Raw genomic sequence first — 11433 nt, 5'->3', positions numbered from 1 at the left:
GGTATTCAGGTGCACTGAGGTGATTCCAATGTTAGGAAATACACCCACTTTTCCTTTGAAAATGCTGTGCTTTAAAAATATCTACAGCTCACTGAATGAGTAATGTCACTTCTTAGTGTTTGAAACAGTAGAACAAGAAACATTACCTCTTTTGTGTGACTGTCTCCTCTTCGCTATCGCTACTAATTGTGATGACACTGACAGCTGGGCTCGGGGTGTCCGGTATAACGATCGGCTGACGTTGCGTGCTATACGACTTATTCACATTCTTCTGTGATATCATCTCTGTCTTGCGTGTCTCTGACTTGTTTCTTGATTCTATCGGCGGACTGGCACAGCGTGTCAGTAGGTGACCGCTGCTGACCGATGTGGCCGTAGTTGTCCCCGTGGTTACCGTGGGCTGCGCAAAGGGTGGTGTGTTCTCTTTAATACGTTTGTTTTTCTGGGGTGATAGGCTGTTGATCATGGAGGACGTACGCGTTGATGTTCCCCTAGGTGACAGGAAAAAACAAGTATGAACATTATGATAACACTTACAATGCCAGTAGCAGTAACTTTTGATAATTTTCTCACTACTGTATGTCAATTGCAAGTCCTTTTTCTACTCTAAACAGCATGTTGAAACACGCACTACTAAGCTTGTCAACACAGTGTTTACATGTGTAAAATGCACTGTTATGGTTTACATAGAATTCTGGTGATGGCCAGAAGTCACTTGTCTACAATTACAATGCAATTTACACATGCACATGTCGAGATGACATTTCAATACTGTGTTTCTAGATATGCTTTGGGGAGTAGAACAAGTATGTGTTGTTGACAATAAACACAATAATAGTGAAAATATCATAAAAAATTACAGCCCTTGAACAGTTATTCCTTTCTGTTAATTACAATATTCAACACAAAATACCTGTACGTTTTATGTCATTATTTGGTAAGAAATTGTTGTTGTAAATTTCTGTGTTCTTCTCCTAAAGTCTGTTGAAATGTGAAGTCCTAGCCAAACAAACACCTCACCTTACATGCAATACGCCGCCTCAGTGTTGACAACTGAATTCTTGTGTGAACTAAAATTCAGTTGTCAACAATTACATTAGACATTATATACACACAAAGCTGTGTCGACAAGTTGACTGACAGAAATTTCTACATCATTTCAGAAGTAGGACAAAACGCTTTCTTTCGTAAACAGATCAATAATAATGGGAGGCACATGAAAAGCTACAAGCTGAGTTTTAAACCAATTTGTCTGTTAAAATGATATTGCAAAATCTACAGTAAGGTCATTGCATTACACCCTGCCCTATCAGTTCAACCCTTTCACCCCAGTTCCCTGTATACATGTCCAACTTTACCATAGAAAACAATGGATTTGGGACAAACCATGGTGGTGAAAGGGTTAAAGGTCAGAGGTCAAAAGACTATACTGAACAGAGGACTCACTTTTGATGGCTCTTTCTTCCTGCTTGACGTTGTCTTTGTGAAGATAGTGTTTGCTGTCTCACCACACCTAGGTTCCACGGTGGTTGCTGTTGTTGCTGCGCTGACAAGGCCACCATTGGGGTCACATGACTGCTACTGGGGTGATACGCAGTGCTGAATTGTGGCCTCTGTGTAGAGAAACCGCAAACAAATACACACATCATCAAAATGTTAATTCTGTTGTTAAAAATTGTAAAGAGAGCCAAAACTGTCCAAGGTGTTCTCTTCTCAAAGACATCCTAAATTCCTTTCTAAACACAGAAGATCTTTTTCAGTAAAAAGGACAACAGCCATAAGATTCTGCCCACTTGCAGGTACAAAATCCTTCTCACCAACAAGTTGCACAGCACATTTCCATACAGGTACTGACAGCAATAAACAAACACTCTCACTTTAAAAAAATCTCCTTACCTGGTAACAATCTACAAAACTACAGCACAACAGGTAATCTGTGTGACCTAAAAATTTCACGTTTGCAATTCTTCCATCTCTCATTCTTTTTTAACTATTTATGTGAACTTATTATAAACAATTGCACTACATTCATCTTCACTGAAAATTGAGGTACAATGCACCTCAGGGACATAGATATCCTCTAAAAATTTTACAATACTTTTCTGATCTATCATGAGAATCAAAAATCCAATTTATCCCACAGACTTAACACACAGATGACAGCCATTTTGAATTTTAAATATTGTCATATTTGAGGTAATTTGTCTCCTGAGTACCAAAATTTCAGCATGACCCAAAATTTTTATTCTTGATTTTGAAAGAGAACGGTTGAACATTTTTTAAAGAGAGTTTGAGCAAAAGTTTAAGCCTTCAACTTTGGAGGTGCATATCCCCTTCAAGGATTTTCCCTGAGTTGATGGGTAGGAGTTTGCCGTGTAGTTTGAGTGAAACGAACACTTGGCAGTGTGGAAAAGTTATGGAGATCTATGATACTATATTCAATGGATGTACAACGCATTTGGCACATAATTGACTTTCATGGCTTTGGGCACAACCACATTCATTTCAACGACTTTTATAATCCTAGAAAGGCTTGAAATTCCAGGAATTTCCATGACTTTCCATCACACTCACTTAACACTTTGTTAAAAAAAGTAGATAATAAGGTTAGAGTCTGATTGCCAGAGATGTGTGTAGTACACACTTAAATATTAATTCATGGGTTAATGACAAGATTTTAATGTACACAATAAAAACACAAATATCGTGTTGCTATGGCTACTGTGCCATTTTTTGATGTTCTTACATTACTTTTGACATGGTCATTGTCAACTTTTTTCACTTTTCACACAGTGCACTGATAAAAGGATATTGGTAGAACATAAATATTTGACACATTTATGGAATATTAATTGGCCAATTTTAGTTTTTTTGTAAATATACATATAATGAATACAAGTTTGAGAATTTAGAAGTTGGTGAATTTTGGAATGGCTGACACTTTTTTGACATTTGGAAAATTCCGTAAAGAACACAAACTGTGGTAACTCAAAGTACAAAACTGATTTCCCCCAGTGCCTGGACCAGCACACCATATCATATTTCAAAAACGACAAAATATTTACCCCATTCGCATCAACAAAATGGTCATATAAACTGGCGTCTCCGATATCCATTTGAAATAAGGCGGGACTTGGTTCTGCAGATATGTACCCATTGTCCTCTGAACCACGCCAGGTCATTGGCCCTGCCGTCACGAACGACCGTCTCCACGTTTCGTTGATTGGCTGAGAAGTAGCCATTGTTTCCGGAATGACCTGTTGTTGTACGGCCGCAGCTCCCTGTTGCCATGGTGATATAAAGAGCTGCCGATTGGGTGGCCAGGAGCTGACTGGCGCATTCTATAGATGCAGAGAATGAAACAGCCGGTTTACTACTTTGAGAACTCTTATTCATCGATTCTGTCAAGAAATTATCCCATCATATAAAAGTTTCTTATTTTGTATGATTTGGCCATGCTTTTGACATTAAATAGTTTCTCTATATTGTACGAAGGAAATTTCACCTACTCTAGAATTTTCATTTGTCTCTACATTGAACTTACACTTTAATTCTACGTTACCTCTTTGTAAAAACTTTTCGAGGGAAAATTTAATATTTTCAGCTTTTTTAGGGCAAACTTTCTCGACTTCATATTGACAGCCACAGTCCCATATTGACACTTTCAAAAGTTCCAATACGCTTGCCATATACTGCACACTAGATGAGTATATGTACGAAAAGTGAAAAAAGTTGACCTATTCAAATCCTGGACATTGTCAAATTACTGATTAGATAATTTTCTAGATGTTAGAAGAAGTATTTTCTAGATGTTAGAACAAAGAACAGGTTATTATGAAAGCCAAACTCTACTGTTTGTTGTCTATGTGTTCATAGTTAGTTGGATTACAATATATAGAACTTTCTTGAACACGTTTGTATTTGATAAGTGTAGTTGAATGGACTGGTTTCAGTCTTGTAGGTGGTATCATGACAACACAACTCACTGGTACAATTCTATGCAAAAATTATACAAAGGATTGCAAAAAACATCTAACAACACAACAAGCACTGTCATTTGGATAAATATGCAACTTTCATTCCTAAAACCCACTCACTCACAACAGGTACAGACAAGACAAATTATCTTCAATATATATGAAGTTCTTTTCACCACTTTTCTTACATGTCTTACATGTATCGTGCCACCAAAAGAATTCGATGGTGCTTGTTGCTAATGTCGCAGGCCTCACAGTCATCATACCTCAGCCCTGCACACTGCTGTAAAGGTGATTCCATGGTGATTGCCAGTCACAGCCCAACTTGACGTCACCAAAAATTTTTACAGTTGCTATTTTGAGTTAACTTACAGAAATTTCGAGTAAATTATAAAACATCACAGCCATCTACTCAGTGAATTACCATAATTTCTTTTGCATCCAAAGCAAAGCTGCTGTCCCCTTCATCCTTTCATATTTATTTTAACCTGTTCACCCCCAATTTCCTGTAAACAGGTCCATAATCACCATTGATAACAATGGGTTTGGACCAAACCATTGATAACAATGGGTTTGGACCAAACCATCATGTACAGATAGATGTCCAACTTTGCCATTGAATGATATAAATGTATCAAATTTAGAGCTGTGAAATGGTTTTGACTTGTATATTCACTCTCAATAAAGATTAATGAGATACAACTCACCGTTAGGTACACGGTGCCGTTGGGGACCCTAGCCGTGGTCTGTTCTACAAACCCTGGGGCCCATCCCGGTGTACCAGCTGAACTTCCTAGTGACATGGGTAGTGCTATGTGTTGTGCTGGAGGCTGAGGTGGAGGAGGTGGTGGTTGTCCCACGTGTGCTAATACTGGCGTGTTGTGTCGATTCTGTAGAGATGAACTCTGTGGGTATGCAGAACAAAAGGGTTCATATTGAAATCAATGCATACTTGTCATAGATAATGAGAAACTAATTTGATAAATGGTTTGGTACAGAATGGGCAGAGAAAAATGACAATTTTAAATGGTTAGAAATGAAATTAAACATTTGATTAACTATTTTACAGTTGGCTTTTCAACATTTTGTACATCTTAACATCATAAAAAGAGCATTATACAAGTGTAACTTATTGAGATATTCAGTGGAATTTTTCAGAGACATTACTTTATTATCATACCATTTACACACAGAGTTATGTGATTTATATACATAACTACAATCTTGGCAAATTTGTAAAACAATACAAGAAACCTGTCCTGAGGTTTGTCTCATGGGTCACTGCTATGAAAATCATCAAACACTGCTGATGCTACAATCTTTGTGAAACCAACACTGGAAAAGATTTGTTTGTTTATTGTCAGAGATTTCTTGCCTCACCTGTGTGAATACTTGCGGTTGAATCTGAATGGTCTGAGGTGGCGGTGCCTGCGTAACCATGGGTACTGGATTCTCCACTCGTACCGGATACGGATGTTTTGTCGGCGACGGAACTCCCTGGTAACCAGGCGGGCAGACAAACGAAGACACAGCCAGAGACTGAGAAAACAGAGAAAAAGTTAGTATGTTTGAATGGGATTGAAATTATTCCATGTGAGTGAAGCTGTACATAGCAAACTCACCATGATGTCATGTAACAAAGAAATACAAACCATGTTTTGATACCAAGGTCAACCATGATACAATGTCATCAGAAGTGTGATGAAATGTATCAGTTACTATCCCATTGAAATTATTTTTTGATACAGAAATCTCCTTATCTTTCCAGGATGTTGATGAGAAAATGTAAAAGCCTAGGAAAATGACGTCATTTGCAATCAATGACACAGCACTTTTGAATTCTTTTCATCATACTGTCCCATGTCCAGTTACATGACATCAATCTAAGACAATGCCACTATGCCAAACTTAGCTGGTGACAGTGTAAGGGCTGTTCCGAAGATGAAAACTGCTCGTATGTTCTGACAAGTCGAAAGCTGACAGTAATATTTGATATACTCGTCTGAAAATTTCTCGGATTTTGTCGCAAAGATGAATAGTGGCTGTAAATTCATGACGCTCAAAGCTGACACAGACACAGTACAAACACAACTTATGGCATCTAACTCAAAACTACGAAACTTTGAAATTTTCATGACACATTCAGTAGATAACTCACCTGTTGAAAAGGATCAGGTCTGGCATACTGGCCTCCATTCCTCTGAGATGACTGAGGCAGCTGCTGGCTGAGACGCTGGGCTACCTGTGGCGGTTGGTACGGAAAGTACGGTCCCGACTGTAGGTGGTACTGTAAGAATGGAAACTCTGCGTTGCCTGGTCTTGTGGTGGTGCTGATACTTTGGCTGGTACCAGCCTGTATAAAATTAACACAGACATTCTGTCATTTGACGGTATTTTGATGAGTGATGGCATTAAAATCTAAGCCTGCTTGCAGAGGTCAAAATATTCCTCTTCCTGTTTCTCATATTATCTCCAAACTGGAACAGAGTACAGATTTCCTGCATTTCATCCTTTGTGTTCGAAGAAGTCAGTCAACTGCATATGCAGGAGCCATTTTTGATTTTAATGCAAGGGCCACATAAAAGAGTGTACATCTGAATTGGTGAAAAACATCTTTTACCATCTACAAATACCGTATGTGCTAATGTGCATGTCACTCTTAAAGATTTACATTTGTGCTGTAACTTACTGAAAGTTTTGTTTAAAAAGCTAAAGCTGTGGATTTTACTGAGTGTTCCAAAGTCATTTGTCATTTTCTTTAAAAGATCTTACAGCAATCACATGACAGACACAGAGGTAATGTAAACATAGTTCCCTCTTAATTTTCTAAATTCATTACCCTTGTCAGAATAAAAGTTCAGGGTGAATGTATTGCTTACAAAAGCAAATACTGATTTCACTGTGTGAAAGACTTTCAAATCAGAAGTGGAGTCCTAACGATCACAATGTAATCTTTTTTCTTACCTGGCTATGCAAGGCGTTGATCTGGTTATTAAATGTGATGTTGAGGTTACCCATGGACGAAGGCACAAAATTTGTGAACGTACTGCTTGTAGAGTTCAAATTCTCAAAGATGTGAATGGACCTTCGACACACATCCATGTGTTGCACCGACTGCTTCACTCTGAGATATGAAAAATATGATTTTTGTTCAAGTGTGAACAGTTTTTGTGAATATTCACATCTAAACCTAGAATATCGACCATTCCCTGACGCAACTTTTGTGATAATGCATTTAACTGTTTTACCTAAGTTGTACATTAGTCCTGCTTTATTGTAGAAAATTACAGGATTGAACTACAGCTTGGTTATGAAAAGGTATACCTATGAAACCTTTCTGATATAAATAACCCCTTTCACCACTGTGGTTTTGCCCAAACCTATTGTTTCCAATGGGAAGTGTGTATTATTTAGAGGGAAGTGGGGTGAGCAGGTTAAACCCGTCTGTTACATATATTGTCCTTTTTGTAATTTGTCTTGATTACAATGCCTACAATTCAGACAAAAACACCGTAATGCTGAAATCAGAAACCTGTAAAGTTTTTCACACTATTAAGGTTAATTTTTGCTAAATCTGAGTTCTTTAAACTTCAACACTGTTTATGCACATAAGTGGTGCCCCCTCCCATAGTCGTGTCCCCCTGACAATAGTTTTTGCTTTGGTGCTAATTTTCACAAGACACAAGTACTAAGAATTTGACACACACCTTCTAATAGACCTTAATACATCTAACATACATCATCACAACTTGGTATTGGCATGGAAATAATTCATTAAATTCAAACGATTTATAAATCTGGTAGCATATAAAATATTCACCCCTGACAGTATAATTTTGTCACATACAACTCACTGCCTATTCAAAACTTCTAGACTTACTTTAATGACTTGAAGCATTTTAAAGCATTGCTATGGAAACAAAATAACTGATTTCACATTTATTTAAACATGACACATTTTGAAAGATCAGAATTCACAAGAGATTTGCAGGGACAGTCACATACTTGACTTTGAACTATGTACAGTGAGAAGACACACCTGTTTCCTGGATTAGCAGAGAGCAAACCATTTTCTGTAGGGCTTGAGGTAAGGGTTTATGTGTACTTACCGATGACAGTGGGCGTACTCTGCTAAATGTGACAGCGAGATAAATGGATGGTTCAGTGCCTCTGCTGGCCGGATTCTCTTATCAGCATCAATGGTCAACATTCTCTTCAAGAGGTCAATAAACTCCCTCCTGAGGGCAATAAACACAATACCTGGTCAGATACACTCTCTTGCTAAAATATTATCCCAAATATTGTTGGAGACACTTCACACCAAAAAGACATCTGCAGACAGCTGTCTTTCCTTTTTTACTGATGACTAATTAGGAAATTCAAAAAATTTAAGATTACTAATATGTATGAGACTTCTGGGGTCATATTCTGGGTCACATCCAGGGTTATATTTCATATTATTGACCTGACACTAGTTCTAGCTTATTGGATTTCAAATAAATAGGAGAATTTTGAGAACAGTCATCAGTAGAGTGTTCTCATTCACACATGAAAGATACTCGTCCATTTTTAATGAAATCTACTTTACCTATCAGCTTTCTCCGCTAAACGTTCGCTTCCATCTAGATCAGTAGGAAAATTGACATTTGCCATGTCATCCAGACAGTTGAAGATGTATTTACGAGCTTCCTTTGACTTGATGTGAGACTCTGCCTCGTGTTCATCTGGTGTCTAAAAGCAATGAAACGTCATATATGTAAGTCATATGTGTAAGTTTTATAACCATACATGGGTTCTCCAGGAGGGGACTTTGAGGGGTGGACCATCCCTCTCCTTCTGAAGCAATCTATTCATATGCTAATAAACTATAGATTTTCAAAAGAATATTTCCTCAACAAAAGAATATGCAAATTATGCATTGTTATGTAGATTGACCATCCCTTTGTATTCCTATGTTGAGAACACTGCACACTGTGCAAGAAAGACACTCATCTCAATTGTAGTGAAAATAATGCCATAATTTCCTGGGCATACATTTTGTAATTTTCCGGTCTTTTCACCGAGGGAGCTTGGGCTGCGAATCAGTGAAGTGACATCATTTTGTTGCTCTGTGACTCAAACACATTTGAAGTGTCTCTCCATGCTCAGCCATCTGCCATCACAAAAATTAGCTTGTCTCTTGTGACAGACAACAAACTCATGCCATCTGTGTTTCTAAAACAGTTTTGACTCTGATTTACAAAATTTACAACTGTTACTTTCTCTCAAATGTGAACTTTTCTTGGCATACTGTTACAGAGGACCAAAAAATTGAACTTTTCTATCATAAAGTCTGGTGGGAAAGTATGTTAAACTGCGTCTTTCAAATCAAACAGAGTAATTTTTGTATCACATTTCTCTTAAAATATCAGTAATGGTATAATAAATCTGCAAAACTGTCATGATAAAACAAACAGAAAAGGTCAACATATGTCATTTACGTCCCTGCATAAAAATATCACTTCAAAACATGGTTTTTGTTTCAGATAGCATCAGAAATTTCTCCAGTTATATTCAACTTCCAACATGTTCAGAAAAAATCTGAATTTTTAAATTTCAATTGCTTTGTCAAACTAAATGAGTTGATTCAGTCATGAAAAATCAATTTCCTGCCATACATTCTCCAACAAAAATATTTCATTTTCTAAATTTTTAATTTTTTACTTTACCTTGAGACGCCAGAGGGGATACTCCGAGTTGATGTCTCTCCTGAAGAACCTGGTCGTCTTGGTAGCAGCACTTAAGAGATGTTCTGCCGGCAGCCCTTGAGTCTGGGAAATGTACCGAATCTGCAACACAACCAAATTTTTGAAATTTGAATTGGAGAAGTGATGCAGTAACTCGTGCAGTAGTATAAGCTCCTGTCTTGGCTGGTATTTGGGTGTCAAGTTGAGATATTTTGGTCATAAATTTTATGACATGGAATTGCCAAGCATTGTCACCTCCATACCAGTGAATTTTATTACACAATTTTTATGTATATGCATAGTCAAATTCAAAAGGACTTTCACTTTTCTCTACAAAAGTGAAAAAAAAAATCAGATGACCTAAGAAATAATTTCAACAAAGTTTATATAGAACACTCAGTCAGAAACTTTGTCATGTTACTAATATAAGACTGTTCAGCAGATCAAATTACCGGACATTTTTTCATGTCTGACAGGCTGAGGCCTCTGACAATATGGCTGTCTGCAGAAAGATATGTCGTCCACCAAAGAGTAAAATTGCACCTTATTATTATTATTATTAACTCTCTCCTGACTTTTTTAAACATGCAACAAACCTTCCAAGAATAGCCCAGGTTCCTTTCCTCTGATCTAGGGTTCTCCTCCTCTAAAGGGGTTGAAGACCTCTCCACTTGAGAATGTTTTTCACTGAGTCATGATTAGCCAATCAGATTTGACTTTACATAGTCAATGAAGAGGGTGAATATTGACTCACGAGACATGATTCATGATTGGCTGAGTCACAATTTAGTACTGCCACAGAGGGCGCTGTTTGTGCTGAACACCCATCAGGAGCATTATGAATTTTGTATATGCCACAATTTTCTCTGAAGAAATCTTATTACAGTATCTCAGTACAGATAATATTTATATTGATTGGTTTATTTTGTCATACTGCAAAAACTACATCTCTTACAAAAATCACCCCTACACTTAAATGGTAGGTTCTATCATTACAGCTGAATGCTTGAAGCTCACCCTGTTCCCTGATAACAACGTCCTATGCTAAGACAGAACTGTTGTAGGACTGTACCATATTCAGATTACCATAGGGGTGGTCTGGCAACATGGATTCTTACCTGGTCATACTCTGAAGAGCCTGGATAAAGAGGCCATCCGAGAAAGAGCTCTGCTATAACACATCCCAGAGACCACATATCAATTGCTTCAGAAAAGGGCAGGCCCAGAATAATCTCTGGAGCTCTGAAAGACAAACACAATAAATTTTACACTCTTGGAAGTGATCAAAACAAGTACAAACAATATTTTATTTCTCTATTTACTATCTATTTATCATTCATTCAGTCATTAATTTACATTTTAAACATTTCCCTCTAGTGTGGTTAGACCGACAAACTGGAAAAGCAATTTGCTCTCATTGGTCCACCAATCATATGGCTGAATTTCACAAAAACAACCAATAGCTGCACATCTTCCTAAAATATGTAGGTTTTCTCACTGTGACATTCAGATAACTTGAGCTACGGACACAAGATTCAAGCAGTTTCTGTTTTTTCTCATCTTTCATGAAAATAAATGAAGAGACAGTAACACAGCAATAACAAATAAAATCTTAACCAGTCACAGATAACTGTTTTCAGTCTTTTTCATGAGTATGAAGAGAGAAGAGGTAGGAATCATTACAGCTGTAGAATTTTAAAAATTCACTGAGGTTTATTTTCCCGTAGAGT

General features: G+C 37.4%; 1 protein-coding gene across 2 annotated transcripts in view; it reads right to left on the bottom strand.

Annotated features, from left to right (window-relative positions):
- Positions 1-11433, bottom strand: part of LOC139128961 (homeodomain-interacting protein kinase 2-like) — a 73735-nt gene that overhangs the window by 8636 nt on the left and 53666 nt on the right. The window contains exons 3-13 of one of the 2 annotated variants that reach the window (XM_070694669.1): positions 10822-10945; positions 9686-9805; positions 8566-8708; positions 8087-8215; positions 6942-7101; positions 6136-6330; positions 5358-5516; positions 4685-4882; positions 3066-3341; positions 1447-1613; positions 147-491 (exon numbers count right to left, since the gene is read on the bottom strand). In XM_070694669.1, coding sequence (XP_070550770.1) covers positions 147-491; positions 1447-1613; positions 3066-3341; positions 4685-4882; positions 5358-5516; positions 6136-6330; positions 6942-7101; positions 8087-8215; positions 8566-8708; positions 9686-9805; positions 10822-10945 — 2016 coding nt within the window. The remainder of the gene's footprint in view (positions 1-146; positions 492-1446; positions 1614-3065; positions 3342-4684; positions 4883-5357; positions 5517-6135; positions 6331-6941; positions 7102-8086; positions 8216-8565; positions 8709-9685; positions 9806-10821; positions 10946-11433) is intronic. The other variant, XM_070694738.1, reaches the window with a different exon arrangement.

The sequence above is a fragment of the Ptychodera flava genome, chromosome 1, assembly GCF_041260155.1.
Source record: "Ptychodera flava strain L36383 chromosome 1, AS_Pfla_20210202, whole genome shotgun sequence".
Taxonomy (NCBI): domain Eukaryota; kingdom Metazoa; phylum Hemichordata; class Enteropneusta; family Ptychoderidae; genus Ptychodera; species Ptychodera flava.
Note: the sequence above shows the minus strand (reverse complement) of the source record. Positions and strands in the feature narration are given on the sequence as shown.